Here is a 16,128-nt window from a genome sequence, read left to right as displayed (position 1 = left end):
ATAATGATGTGCAGTATGAGATAATGAAGCTTCTGAGATCATAATGATGTGCAGTATGAGATAATGAAGCTTCTGAGATCATAATGATGTGCAGTATGAGATAATGAAGCTTCTGAGATTATAATGATGTGCAGTATGAGATAATGAAGCTTCTGAGATCATAATGATGTGCAGTATGAGATAATGAAGCTTCTGAGATTATAATGATGTGCAGTATGAGATAATGAAGCTTCTGAGATCATAATGATGTGCAGTATGAGATAATGAAGCTTCTGAGATTATAATGATGTGCAGTATGAGATAATTAGGCTTCTGAGATCATAATGATGTGCAGTATGAGATGATGAAGCTTCTGAGATCATAATGAGGTGTGGGTGAGGGAGGCAGGACTGCGGCTGTGCAAGAGGGGTAGGGGGGAGCAGCCGAGGTTGGGTGTCGAGCTCAGCTGAGCTGGCAGTAAGCGCGCGACTCTGACAGTGGTTGTGCTACGCCGCCTGGACCCACTGCTTCCTTATACCTATCGTGCCGCCGCCATCCCTCGACACCCTCTGCTCTGTAATGCAAGATGAGGAGCGGAGGCGGCGTTTTCCCGGCCGCGCTGCTTCTCGGCCTCCTGCTGCAGTATGCGCTAGGTCAGTCCCTCACATTCATACACACAGCCCCAGGCACAGAGGAAAATGAGGCAGCAGTTTCCCGGTTAACATCCATCACTGGTGAGGCGACGACAAATTTGGTCCAATGATTTCACCATTTGGTCCCGTTAGTCGTAGTTTTCTGACATATTGGTAGGTGTTACAAGACGTCATTTGTGCCAAGAAAGGTGGTTCTCCAGTGAGACTGGGCCGCTCAAGTGGGCAGAAAGGAAAATGTTTTTTTTAAAAGGAGAGAGCAAGAGAGGTGAAGGGAGAGAGAGAGGTACGCGTGCGTGAGACATCACAGTATATCTCTTGTTCAGATATGCTCGTGATCCAACTATACACACACCACCATTATTCCTCAAGCTGCAAAAAGTGCCGAAAACAAAACAGCTCTTGTGTTAATCATGTGAGAGATGATAGGAGTGTGTTGTGTGGGGGGGTAGTGTGTAAGTTGCCAGGTCTGGCCTTACCTCGGAAGTGTCTGGGGGAAACGTATGGATGAGCCTTCTCCATCCCTTGAGAAGTAAATAAGGATTGCTATATAAGTTAATATTTCTTGCTTTATCAGTGTTTCTTCTGTCTTCTTGTTTGCTGACACTTCTTTCTACCTCCCCATCTTTCTCTTCGCTGTTCTGCTGTCTGTCTTGTCATGTCGTTAACACTAATCGATTCATACACTGGTGGGTCGATTTAAAACTCGTTAGTGTATTAAGCACACACACACACACACACACACACACACACACACACACACACACACACACACACACACACACACACACACACACACACACACACTAAAAGAACAAAGTGCTTGTTAGAGTTTTTTTCCCCCTTTTCAAAGTTTTAGTGCGAGACAACCTCTATGGAACATGCAGCAAGAAGATAAATAATGAATAAATAAAAAAAAAACAGCTAGAGAAACGGGCTCCAGAAATTCACTCGGGATGGCGACCCAATCAGCATCAACAACAATAGCAACAACAACAACAACAAGAGCCAAGAACCCGCTGGTATTGATTTTCCGCGAAGGAACTTGCTGACCCAACGCATAAATAAAACGTTTGTGTGTAGCCTAATGTTGGTGATGCTGATGATGATGGTGATGGCGACGATGTCTTAAGCCGGTGGGGGTGTAGAGGGGGACCGATGATAATAATGGGGGGTCGCAATGGTGATGTCAGAAACTGGAGATGACAGGATGGAATGATAATGGTGATGACAGAAAGAAAATAGAATTACCTTGATGATAAGAACATGGGATAATAATGGTAATAACAATGACATGAATAAAATTAGTGATGATACAAACAGGTGATTACTTGAACTGATGGTAAATGGAAGTGGTGATGATAGGAATTGGTAATGATAGAAGCTAGTAACGGTGATGACAGACTCTGGCGATGACAGTAACTAGTGATGATGATGGTGATGACAGACTCTGACGATAACAGGGACTAGTGATGGCAGTGACAAGAACTGGAATGCTGAGATGGTGGTGATGATGATAATGGAGAAAGAGAAATGAAGAGGGCACTGATTGGTATGGGAAGATACATATTTTTCTTATTTATCATAAATGACTATACCAGTAACGTGATGCTGATCAATCCTCCATGATAATTGAGTAGTGATGATGAAAGCTCTAACTCTGTCCCCCCCCTGTCCTATTCCATCACACAGGTTAGTTTTCATACATAGTGTATACATAGTGTATACATAGTGTATACATAGTGTATACATAGTGTTGAAATTTATCACCCTGAACCGGGAGACTTCATTAGGGAAGGGAGGATATGGTCACTTATTCTATCAAATGTTTGGCTGCTACGGGAGCTTCAAAGGCTTCGATCCAGCAGAACTGGAGTTACTGTTACTTAGGAATTGTCATCTCTCAGCGCATAAGAAAAGAGGAGCACTGTAGCAGATCTACTGGCCCATACTAGGCAGGTCTTTCTCAAACCCAGACACACTAACAAAAATATTTGTCCAACCCATTTTCAATGCTTTGATAAGCCTATTAACTCATGTTATGAAAGTACCACACAAATCCAACCCCTCTCACTCATGTATTTATCTAGCCTACTCGAGCCAGCATGACCTATTCTATATACAGGAAAAATTGAATATTTGTAAAAAAAAAAACTCACCATCATCATAGTACAAGGCGACAAAAATTACGTAAAGGAGAGAATGAAAAAAACGTTTGAGAAAGTTGGACTACATTATCAAAGAGATGATACACCGTGCATGCAAAAACATGATGATTAAGAAACTTGTGTAGCAATTGGGTATAATTATTGTTGGAACGTTGGGCCTACACAGTAGGCTTCTTAAGTCAAATACCGAGACAGTAGGTATAGTAGTTAAATAAAGATGTGTAGGCGAAACGTTTCATTAATAAATATACCCAACTGTTGCACATGTGTCTTAATCATCAACTTGTCGGTATTTTATGCCATTATCAACATCAAGAAACATACTCTCCTTCACTTTTACTAAGCGATAACCATTATATGTAGGCTGACCCAAGATGAGTTAGGCAGGACTAAGCTGCACTACATTGCAATAATTCATCAGAGAAAGACTAGGTTCCTGGGCTAATTTGGTTAAAAAAATGAGGAGTTCGAGGTAATCAGTCCCTCAGCCTAGAGTCGACGTGTTCAGTCCGTCAGTCATGAGAAATGTACAACATATGCTCAGAGAAGTAATATGTGCTGTACATTCTCAAGACTGACGGAATGAACACATCGACTCCAGGCTGAGGGACTGATTATCTCGAACTTCTCATCTTGCACCGTTCTTCTGTGTATTGGACTGAAGAAGTCACTGGTTGGCAAAACGTTTCCTCAGTAAAGATTCCCAAATGTTGCAAAAGTGTCTCATTCTTCAACATTACACCAGATAAATCAGTGTTGTGTAACACTCATTTACACATAAATGTACACACACACACACACACACACACACACACACACACACACACACACACACACACACACACACACACACACACACACACACAGGCACAGGCAAGGGGACGGTAAGAAACAAAAGAGATATGCCGTACGCGAAGACCCTATCAGACCCACGTGGGGCCAAGGAAAAGACGAGGAGCACACTAAGATCAAATGACAGGTCTGAAGACAATAAAGGTATGTTATATGCAGAGACTCTAACAACCGACTGCAGTAGCAAGGAACAGCTGATCATAAAAGACAGTTCACTGAGCATAGAAGTTTCAGCAAGGGCAGGGACTGAAGGCAAGAACATTTCAATGGAAGGAACTAAAACACCTCAGAGGATGCAAATGGAGACTCAGTGGGATGAGAAAAGGGAGAGGTCAGTTTTTATCTACGGGCTCCAAGAAGCCAAAGGGGACAACTGCGAAGAAATAAAACAGGAGGAGGAAAAAATGACTGAAGGCATCATGAAAACAATAGGTGAGGACGATATGACCCAGGTGACAAATTTTTGGAGAATTGGGTGGTTTGCGAGTGGAAGGATACGGCCTGTCAAAGTAATTTTCAAGGAAGAATCAGTTGGAACCAGGATCCTGCAAGAGAAAGCACGACAGAGGGACAAACAGGGGTACCAGACAGTATACCTTGATCGTGACAGAACACAAGAAGAAAGGACTACACTGAAAGAGAGAGTAAAGAGACGCAAGGAGGAACGAGAGGCAATAATGAAGATCAGCAGGACCCAGACACAGGAGGAAGGCAAACACACCCCGCAGAAACTCCTGCAGAAGGACTCCAACCACGACAATCCCAACACAACTGAACAATCTAAGCCAGAACCCACACACTGTTCCCTCTGCCACCAACCCCCACATCACAAACCTCACCCCAACAGCTGCTCCCTATGGGCATTCTGACCCACCCCCTTCATCACAAATCCCACCCACACCACAGCCCCCCATAGGCCCCCACCAAGCCTCTCACTCCCCCAACCCTAATATTCTCTCAGGACCACAGTGACAGAAAGGAAGCTGAAGGTTTGGTACACAAACGTGGATGGAATAACGAATAACTATGAGGAGTGGCACGAAAGAATCAGCGAGAAATCCCCAGACATCATAGCAGTCACAGAAACGAAACTGGCTGAGACAATAACAGATGCAATCTTCCCACCGGGATATCAGATCCTGAGGAAAGATAGAAGGAGTAGAGGGGGAGGAGGGGTTGCACTGCTCATAAAAAACCGATGGGGATTTGAGGAAATGGAAGGCATGGACATGATTGGAGAAAGGGACTACATAGTAGGTAAAATTCAGTCTGGAGAACATAAAGTAGTCATTGCAGTGATGTATAACCTACCACAGAACTGCAGGAGGCAAAGAGAACAACAGAGCGATGGTGGACACACCTCATGCATCAACATGTCAGGGACACTACCAGAGAGAGAGGGGAGGATGAGCCAGCAAGACTGGATCTTATGTTCACCCTGAGCAGTTCAGACATTGAGGACATCACTTACGAGAGGCCCCATGGAGCTAGCAATCACGTGGTTCTGAGTTTTGATTATATTTATTAATCTGAACATGATACAGTGAAGTACAAAGGAATACAGTTATTACAGTGCATTTGTACACGCCAAAGCCCATTGTATGCAGAGCTTAAAATTAACTTAAGATTAGCTAAGCAATGATATATTCAGTGGTAAAAACATTATTGTAAACAGATAACAATTTAGCGCAAATGAGCATTACAAAGACAGGTTATATGGTCATTTACTGTGTTGCTGAGCATTCAGTAGAATGGAGTATTCTGCTAGGTAATGTTATTAAAAAATAAAGTTTGATTGGGTCACTGGTTAGACATTTATGAGATACAATAATGAGAAACATTTATGAGATACAATTTATGAGATACAATTATTCAGTATTTATTTAGTTGTCGGTGAGTAAGTGATTTTTGAGAAGAGACTTGAATTTATAAACAGACAGTGTTTCTTTTATATTCACAGGTAATGAATTCCAGATTTTATGGCCTTTTATGTGCATTGAGTTTTTGCATAGCGTGAGATGGACACGAGGAACATCAAAAAGTGATCTGTGCCTTGTGTTATGGTCATGTGTTCTGTTGAGGTTGGTAAGGAGACGTTTGAGGGGAGGGTTAATATCAGAGTTAAGTGTTCTATGTATGTAGTAGCTGCAGTGATAAGTATGGATGTTTTGTATGGTGAGTAGGTTTAGTTTTGAATATTGGTGGAGTGTGCTGTCTGTAGTGGGAATTTGATATCATTCTGACTGCAGCCTTTTGTTGGGTAATTAATGGTCTGAGATGGTTTATTGTTGTTGAGCCCCATGCACAAATTCCATAGGTGAGATAGGGGTAAATAAGTGAGTGATATAGGGCTGACTGTGGAACATAGTACCGTATCTTTGATAGTACGCCTACGGTCTTGGAAATTTTTTGGGAAATTTGTTGTATATGTGTTTAAAATTTGAGTCTATTATCAAGGTGGATTCCTAAGAATTATTCCTCTGTGAGTTTTGTGATAGGTGATCCGTTTATCATTATGTTAAGAGGGACGTCTGTAGCTCTGTTACCAAACTGAATGAAATAGGTTTTGTCAATGTTTAGAGTAAGTTTGTTAGTACTCATCCAGGTAGATATTTTATGTAATTCGGTATTTACAGTATTGGCTAACGTGACTGGGCTCTGGTGAGAGAAGACGTATTTAGTGTCATCTGCAAATAGTGTGGGTTTGAGTAGTTGCGATGCATTTGGTAGGTCATTTATGTATATGAGAAAGAGAAGAGGGCCTAGGACACTTCCCTGTGGGACACCAACTGTAATTGGCTGTGCTGAAGAGTTTGCCCCGTTTGTGTACACATATTGGCTTCTGTTGCTGAGGTAAGACTTTAGGTAGTTGAGGGAGTGCCCTCTTATACTATAGTGGGACAATTTTAGATGGAACAAGTCATGGTCAACTGTATCAAAAGCTTTACGTAAGTCAATGAAGATCCCCAGCGGGACTTCTTTTTTCTCTATTGCAGTGTATATGTGTTCTAGCATGTGTATAATAGCATCATTAGTATTTTTATTAGGCCTGAGCCCAAATTGACAGGGGTTGAGTATGTTGTGGGAGATGAGGTAGGAATAGATTCGCTTATGAATTAATTTTTCAAAGATTTTAGAGAGAGGGTGTAAGTTAGATATTGGCCTATAGTTATTCAAGTCTGTTTGGTCTCCTTTATGGATCGGGGTGACCCTTGCTATTTTGAGAACTGTAGGGAAGGTAGAGGATTCTATGGATTTGTTAAAGAGTGTTGCAATGATTGGTGATAGTACTTGTGACGCTTTTTTGTATATAAAGGGTGGTAAGGTATTTAAATCTCCTGTATTGTTTTTTAGTTTGTTGATAATAAGGGAGACTTCAGTAGGGTTAGTCGGAGCTAGGAACAGTGTGTTCGGGTAGTTGCCAGTGAGGTAGTCATTGGGTGGGGTATCTGAGCTTGGGATTTTATTGGCAAGGTTTTTTCCTATAGTGGAAAAGAAATTATTGAGTCTGTTTGCTGTTTCAGTTCGTGGGATTTGGGGTTCATGTGGTTTTGTTAATTCAATTTTGCTATTTCGTGATATCTTTTTTGTTCCTAGAATTTCTGATAGGGTCTTCCAGGTCTTTTTTATATCACCTCGTAAGTTGGATAATCTGTTCTCATAATGCAGTTTTTTTGCCCTTCTTATCAGGCTGGTTAGGATTGACGAGTAACGTTTTGTTTGGTCTCTGGTTATGTGACCCATTCTGTACTGTTTTCGTATAGGTGCTTTGTATTTATGGATTTGAGGATGCTGGGTGTTAGCCAGGGACTGTTCAGTCTCTTAGCTGTCATCTGTTTCGTTTTTTGGGGCAGTGCTTGTTATAAAGGTATTGGGTCTTTTTTAGAAAATTATTAATACATTTGTCAATATCTGTATAGATTTCTAGCTCAGTGTGCCAGTCAATGTTTGTCACTGCTGCTGTGAAGTTATTGATAGCTGCCTCATTGTGAAGACTGAAAGTGACTTTAGTAGTGTCTTGGGGTAATTTGCCAAGGTGTGTGATGAGGAAAGTAGGGTAATGATCTGTGGTATTATCTGTGATTATGCCTGATTTTAAAGGGGATATGGTGTTGGTCCAGATGTGGTCTAGTAGGGAAACACTAGTCTCTGTAACTCTTGTAGGTTTTGTTACTGTTGGTAGCAACATACAGTTACTCATAGTGTTTGTGAATTCAGTAACGTGTGGGTCCTGGTCTTGCAGGAGATTTATACTGAAGTCACCTGAGAGTAGTAAGTGATCTTTGTTCATGCGTGCATCAGTTATCATACTTCCTAGGTTGTCACTAAAATGGCTAATGTTTGACTGTGTTACTCTGTAGATGTTTATTACTGTGAGAGGTTTTTGTAGGTATTTGGATTTGAATTTAGCTTTTATATATTCCCCATGTTCATCCCTTGTGCAAGTATTAGTGATACATTCTAGTTAGTCTGAGTAGTATATAGCTGTGCCACCCCCTTGTTGATCTGGCCTACAGTTGTGTATGGCTGTGTAACCAAGAATGACATAGACATCTGTAGTATCAGGCTTTAGCCAGGTTTCGGTGAGAGTAATGATGGATATACTGGAATGCAGAGAATTTAGTAATGCTATAGTAGATATAGTAGAGTTACAAGTGGAGAAGGTAACAGGAATTGAATGGGAAAAGCCAAACTATGAAAGTGGGGACTACACAGGAATTAGGAACTTCCTGCAGGAGGTTCAGTTGGACAGAGAACTGGTAGGAAAATTAGTAAACGAGATGATGGAATATGTAACAAAGTGCAAGGACGCAGAGGAAAGGTTTGTTCCCAAGGGAAATATAAATAATAGGAAGACTAAAGTGAGTCCAAAGTTTACCCGAAGGTGTAGGGAGGCAAAAACTATGTGCACCAGAGAATGGAAAAGGTACAGGAGGCATAGGACCCAGGAAAATAAGGAGATTAGTGGAAGAGCCAGAAACGAGTATGCACAGATAAAGAGGGAGGCTCAGCCACAGTACGAAAACGACATAGCATCGAAAGTCAAGTCTGACCCGAAACTGCTGTATAGCCACATTAGGAGGTAGACAACAGTCAAAGACCAGGTGATAAGGCTGAGGAAAGAAGGTGGGGAACTCACAAGAAATGATCAAGAAGTATGTGGGGAGCTCAATATGATATTCAAGGAAGTATTTACAGTGGAGACAGGAAGGCCTCTGGGGGGACAGAACAGAGGGGGGCACCAGCAAGGAATATACCAACAAGTGTTGAATGACATACATACAAATGAGGAGGAGGTGAAAAAGCTGCTAAGGGACATTGATACCTCAAAGGAAATGCGACCAGACAACATCTCCCTGTGGGTCCTTAGAGAGGGAGCAGATATGCTGTGTGTGCCACTTACCACAATCTTCAACACATCCCTGGAAACTGGGCAACTACCTGAGGTATGGAAGACGGCAAATGTAGTTCCCATTTTTAAAAAAGGAGACAGAAAAGAGGCACTAAACTATAGACCTGTGTCAGTGACGTACATAGTATGCAAAGTTATGGAGAAGATTATCAAGAGGAGAGTGATGGAGCACCTGGAACGGAACAAGAGTACAAATGCCAACCAGCACGGATTCATGGAAGGCAAATCCTCTTTCACAAACCTTCTGGAGTTTTATGATAAAGTAACAGAAGTAAGACACGAGAGAGAGGGGTGGGTTGATTGCATCTTCTTGGACTGCAAGAAGGCCTTTGACACAGTTCCTCACAAGAGATTAGTGCAGAAGCTAGAGGATCAGGTGCATTTAACAGGAAGGGCACTGCAATGGATCAGAGAACACTTGACAGGGAGGCAACAGCGAGTCATGGTACGTGATGAGGTATCGCAGTGGGCACCTGTGATGAGCGGAGTCCCACAGGGGTCGGTCCTAGGACCAATGCTATTTTTGGTATATGTGAACGACATGATGGAAGGGTTAGACTCAGAAGTGTCCCTGTTTGCAGATGGTGTGAAGTTAATGAGGAGAATTAAATCAGATGAGGATCAAGCAGGACTTCAAAGAGACCTGGACAGACTGGACACCTGGTCCAGCAACTGGCTTCTCGAATTTAACCCCACCAAATACAAAGTAATGAAGTTCGGGTAAGAGCAAAGAAGACCGCAGACAGAGTATAAGCTAGGTGGCCAAAGACTGCTAACCTCGCTCAGGGAGAAAGGTCTTGGAGTGAGTATAACACCGAGCATGTCTCCGGAAGCACACATCAACCAGATAACTGCTGCAGCATATGGGCTCCTGGCATATAATCGACAACCAGCACGGTTTCAGGGAAGGAAAATCCTGTGCCACAAACCTACTGGAGTTTTATGACAAGGTGACAGAAGTAAGACAAGAGAGAGAGGGGTGGATCGATTGCATTTTTTTGGACTGCAAGAAGGCCTTTGACACAGTTCCTCACAAGAGGTTACTGCAAAAGCTAGAGGATCAGGCACACATAACAGGAAAGGCACTGCAATGGTTCAGAGAATACCTGACAGGGAGGCAACAATGAGTCATGGTACGTGACGAGGTGTCAGAGTGGGCGCCTGTGACAAGCGGGGTTCCACAGGGGTCAATCCTAGGACTTGTGCTGTTTCTGGTATATGTGAATGACATAACGGAAGAGATAGACTTAGAAGTGTCCTTGTTTGCAGATGATGTGAAGTTAATGAGGAGAATTAAACCACATGCAGATCAGGCAGGACTACAAAGAGACCTGGACAGGCTACAAGCCTGGTCCAGCAACTGGCTCCTTGAGTTTAACCCTGCCAAATGCAAAGTCATGAAGCTTGTGGAAGGGCAAAGAAAACCGCAGACACAATATAGTCTAGATGGCCAAAGGCTGCAAACCTCACTCAAGAAAAAAGATCTGGGGGTGAGTATAATACCGAGCACATCTCCTGAGGCGCACATCAGTCAGATAACTGCTGCAGCATACGGGCGTCTGGCAAACCTACGGATAGCGTTCCGATACCTCAGTAAGGAATCGTTCAAGACTCTGTATACCATTTACGTCAGGCCCATACTGGAGTATGCAGCACCAGTTTCGAATCCACACCTGGTCAAACACGTCAAGAAATTAGAGAAAGTGCAAAGGTTTGCACCAAGACTAGTCCCAGAGCTAAGGAGATTGTCCTACTAAGAAAGGTTGAGGGAAATCGGCCTAACGACACAGGAGGACAGGAGGGTCAGGGGAGACATGATAACGACATATAAAATACTGCGCGGAATAGACAAGGTGAACAAAGACGCGATATTCCAGAGAAGGGACACAGACACAAGAGGTCACAATTGGAAGTTGAAGACTCAGATGAATCTAAGGGATGTTAGGAAGTATTTCTTCAGTCATAGAGAAGTCAGGTCGTGGAGTGTTCGCATCGCTATTGGGCCGTGCGGACGTGCTGCGCAGTAGCTCCTGATTGAGTTGGCATTTGCGCAGTGTTGACGTGTACTTGGCTCTGTGAAGACCTGTTTGCGCGCTCTCTAGAATTGAAGCAAGATGCCCTCCATCGAGCAACTTTACCAACAGCTTAAGGAAGAATTGAGGTTGGCGAATTTGGAAATTCGGCGATTGACCGAGGAGAACAAGAAGATTCGTAGTAGTCCTCCTGTTTTGAGTCCTCAGGTCAAGAAGGGAAACTGGTCAGTGGCTGGACAGCAGGGAAAGAAGTTGACGATCAAGAAGACGAATGGAAAGGTAGAAACGATGAAGAAGAAAGAGACTGCCGTGGAAACTGTTGTGGAAACATCCAATACATTCTCAGTGCTACCCGACGAATGTGAGTTGACTACTGGGAACGACACGACGAAAGACATTAAGGAAGGTAAGAATATTGTTGTTGTTGGGGATAGCCAAGTTAGGTATATGGATAGGGCGTTCTGCTTGAAGGACAGGAGTAGGAGACAGAGAGTTTGCTTTCCTGGGGCTGGGATGGAGGATATTGTTAGCCGTCTGGATGACATCATGAGAGGTAATGGGAGCAATCCTATTATCTGTCTCAGTGCTGGAGGCAACGATGTTGGCAGACGTAGGAGTGAGGACCTGATTAGCAGGTATAGGTCAGCAATAGAAATAATTAGAAGTAAGGGTGGGAACCCTCTCATATGTGGTATTTTGCCAAGGAGGGGAGTTGGAAGTGAATGGTTGTCCAGGGCAATTGGTGTCAATTGCTGGCTGGACAAATACTGTAAGGAAAATGCGGTAACATTCATTGACAACTGGGACCTCTTCTATGGCAGAAATGACATGTATGCTAGGGATGGGGTTCACTTATCTAGGTGTGGGGTGGGAGCACTGGCAACTGCAGTGGAGGGAGCAGTTAGGACTTTAAACTAGGAATAGTTAGTGGTATGGGTTTTGGCAGGAAAACAGTGAAGTCCCAGTGTAGTAATATTACGAGTTCTAGGGGAACTAGTAATAATAAGAACGAGATAGATATTGAAAAGCCAGGGACCTTGGGTGATAAAGACGGTAATAGGTTTAGTAGAAAAATAGAAATGAGCAGGAAGGGTAAAGAGAAAGGAGAGTCTTTCAATGTTTATTATGCTAATTGCCGTAGTGCTAGGAATAAGATGGACGAGTTGAGATTAGTTGCTAGTGTAGGTAACATTGATGTATTTGCCTTAACTGAGACGTGGTTTAATTCAAAAAGTCGGGACATGCCTGCGGAATGTCATATTCAGGGTTTTAAATTGTTCCAAGAAGATAGAAGTATTGGGAGGGGGGGTGGGGTGGCATTGTACGTCCGAGATCGCTTGAACTGTTGCATAAAAACGGGTATTAAGTCTGAAGTAACACATACAGAGTCTGTTTGGATAGAATTTTCAGAGGGGCATGAAAAACTGATTTTAGGAGTGATATACCGTCCCCCTAACTTAGATAGGGACCAAGGGAAACTACTATGGGAGGAAATTGTTAAGGCCACAAGGCACGATAATGTAGTAATTCTAGGAGACTTTAACTTTAGTCATGTTGATTGGAATTTCTTGACTGGGAATTTAGAATCGTACGACTTCTTAGAAGTATTTCAGGATTGTTTTTTGAAGCAGTTTGTGACAGAACCTACAAGGGGAAATAACCTGCTTGACTTAGTTATGGCAAACAATGAATCCCTTGTTAATAATTTAGAAATTTCAGAGGAACTGGGTGCTAGCGACCACAAATCAATTACATTTAGCATTGAATGGAAGTACGATAGTAGCGATAACTCAGTAACAGTCCCAGATTTTCGCTTAGCAGATTACGATGGGCTTAAAGAACACTTATCATCTGTTGACTGGGGTAACGAAGAGAGCTATCAATATGACAGTTTTCTGAACACTATACATGCTGCTCAAAGAGCGTTTATCCCATATAAAGAAATTAGATCAAATAGAAATGACCCAAAATGGATGAATAATAGGCTCAAATATCTACTAGGGCATAAGAAAGGAATTTATAGGCGTATCAAAAGAGGTGAGGGTCATCTTATGAATCAGTATATTGACATTAAGAGGGACATTAAAAAGGGGATAAGAAAAGCTAAAAGGGACTATGAAATTAAAGTTGCTAGGGATTCTAAAACTAACCCAAAAAGTTTTTTCCAGGTCTATAGAACAAAAGTTAGAGATAAGATAGGTCCCCTTAAAAATAACTATGGGCACCTTACTGACAATGAGAATGAAATGTGCTTGATTTTAAATAATTATTTTCTCTCAGTTTTTACACAGGAAGACACTAACAATATTCCAGTAATTAATTTTTACAGTGGGCTAGAAGAAGATAAATTATGTAACATCACAGTCACTAGTGAGATGGTTGTGAGGCAGATAGACAGACTGAAGCAAAATAAGTCGCCGGGTCCTGATGAGGTTTTTTCAAGGGTTCTTAAGGAATGCAAAATGGAACTCTGTGAACCATTAACTAATATTTTTAATTTATCTCTTCAAACAGGTGTAGTGTCTGATATGTGGAAGATGGCTAATGTAACTCCTATTTTTAAAACAGGGGACAAGTCGTTACCGTCAAATTACCGCCCAATAAGCCTGACCTCAATTGTAGGCAAATTACTAGAGTCAATTATAGCTGAGATTATAAGAAGCCATCTCGATAAGCATAGCTTGATTAATGATACTCAGCATGGATTCACAAGAGGCCGGTCTTGTCTAACTAATTTATTAACTTTCTTCAGTAAAGCTTTTGAGGCTGTTGACCACAATAAAGAATTTGATATTATTTACTTAGATTTTAGTAAGGCTTTTGATAGAGTTCCGCACCATAGACTGTTAAAGAAAGTGGCAGCCCATGGCATTGGGGGAAAAGTGCTCTCGTGGATCGAGTCATGGCTCACTGACAGGAAGCAGAGAGTGTCCATAAATGGGGTTAAATCCGAGTGGGGATCTGTAACAAGTGGCGTTCCACAGGGATCAGTCTTGGGCCCGTTGTTGTTTATAATATATATCAATGATCTTGATGAGGGAATTACTAGTGATATGAGCAAATTCGCCGATGACACAAAGATAGGTAGGATAATTGATTCAAACGTAGATGTTAGGGAACTTCAGGAGGATTTAAACAAACTCTATTCTTGGTCAGAAAAGTGGCAGATGCAGTTCAATGTAGATAAGTGCAAGGTTCTGAAGCTTGGGAGTGCCCATAACCCTAGTACTTATAAATTAAATGATGTAGAACTTAGCCATACAGATTGCGAAAAGGACTTGGGGGTTATGGTGAGCAGCAACCTTAAACCAAGACAGCAATGCCTAAGCGTACGTAATAAGGCAAATAGATTACTGGGATTTATATCAAGAAGTGTAAGCAACAGAAGTCCAGAGGTCATACTGCAGCTTTATACATCATTAGTAAGGCCTCACCTTGATTATGCAGCTCAGTTCTGGTCTCCGTATTACAAAATGGACATAAATTCGTTAGAAAACATTCAGCGTAGGATGACTAAATTAATACATAGCATCAGAAATCTTCCTTATGAAGAAAGATTGAAGACTCTTAAGTTACATTCACTTGTTAGACGAAGAATGAGGGGAGACCTGATCGAAGTGTATAAGTGGAAGATAGGTATTAATAAAGGGGATATTAATAAGGTCTTGAGGATGTCTCTCCAAGAGAGAACCCGCAGTAATGGATTTAAATTAGATAAGTTTAGATTTAGAAAGGACATAGGAAAGTATTGGTTTGGAAATAGGGTAGTTGATGAGTGGAACAGTCTACCTAGTTGGGTTATTGAGGCTAGGACTTTGGGTAGTTTCAAATCTAGGTTGGATAAGTACATGAGTGGGAGGGGTTGGATTTGAGTGGGACTTTCACATCAGAGCTTATTTCTTGGGTAGCATTGAAAATTGGGTTGGGTAAATGTTTTGTTAGTGGGATTAATTGTAAAGGACCTGCCTAGTATGGGCCAGCAGGCCTCCTGCAGTGTTCCTCCTTTCTTATGTTCTTATGTTAATACTCTCTCTCTTCCTCTCTCTCTCTGTCTCCCTCTCTCTCTCTCTCTCTCTCTCTCTCTCTCTCTCTATCTCTCTCTCTATCTCTCTCTTCTCTCTCTCTCTCTCTCTCTCTCTCTCTCTTTCTCTCTCTCTCTCTCTCTCTCTCTCTCTCTCTCTCTCTCTCTCTCTCTCTCTCTCTCTCTCTCTCTCTCTGTCTTCCTCTCCTCCTCTTCCTCTTCCTTCTCGACTGCGATAGAACACAAGAAGAAAGACAGAAACTGAAAGAGAGGGTACATAGACACAAGGGAAAACACGAGGCAAATTCGGAGATGAGCACGAGAACCAGACTCAGTAGAAAGAGCAAATACAACCTCCCTCAGAACCACCCACAGAAGGACCTCAACCATGACAACCCCAATGCAACCAAACTATCTAACTCAAAATCCACACATTGTACCCTCTGCTCCCACCCCCTCATCACAAACTCTACCCCCACAGCAACCCCCCATAGTTCCCCACTAGGTCTCCTGCTCCCTCAACCCCAACATTCTCCCATACCACAGTTTTAGAAAAGAAGTTGAAGGTTTGGTATACGAATATGGATGGAATAAATAAATATGAGTGGCATGAAAGAATCAAGGAGACATCCCCAGAGATCATAGCAGTCACACAAACGAAACTCACTGTGATGATAACATAGATTCTTCCCACCCAGATATCAGATCCTGGAGAAAGATAGAGAGAGCAAAGGAGGGGGGGGGGGATTTGCACTGATGATTAAAAAACAATGGGGATTTGAGAAAATGGAAGGAATGTATGAAATAGGCAAAATAACTATATAGTAGGTACAATTCAATCTGGGGAACATAAGGTAATCATTGCAGTGATGCATAACCTGCCACAGAACTGCAGGAACCCAAGAGAAGAATATGAAGAGAGCTACAAAGCAATGGTGGACACACTAGCTGAGGTGGCCAGAAGAGCTCACACGGGTAAAGTGAAGTTACTAGTTATGGGCTATTTCAATCA

At 42.2% G+C, this 16,128-nt stretch overlaps 1 protein-coding gene across 1 annotated transcript in view; it reads left to right on the top strand.

Annotated features, from left to right (window-relative positions):
- The first annotated feature begins 468 nt into the window (after window positions 1-468).
- The window catches only part of LOC128699890 (low-density lipoprotein receptor-related protein 4), an 846,819-nt gene continuing 831,159 nt past the window's right edge, over window positions 469-16,128 (top strand). The window contains exon 1 of the mRNA XM_070086860.1: window positions 469-632. Coding sequence (XP_069942961.1) covers window positions 566-632 — 67 coding nt within the window. The 5' untranslated portion in view covers window positions 469-565. The remainder of the gene's footprint in view (window positions 633-16,128) is intronic.

Source organism: Cherax quadricarinatus, chromosome 20 (assembly GCF_038502225.1).
Source record: "Cherax quadricarinatus isolate ZL_2023a chromosome 20, ASM3850222v1, whole genome shotgun sequence".
Classification (NCBI taxonomy): Eukaryota; Metazoa; Arthropoda; class Malacostraca; order Decapoda; family Parastacidae; genus Cherax; species Cherax quadricarinatus.
Note: the sequence above shows the minus strand (reverse complement) of the source record. Positions and strands in the feature narration are given on the sequence as shown.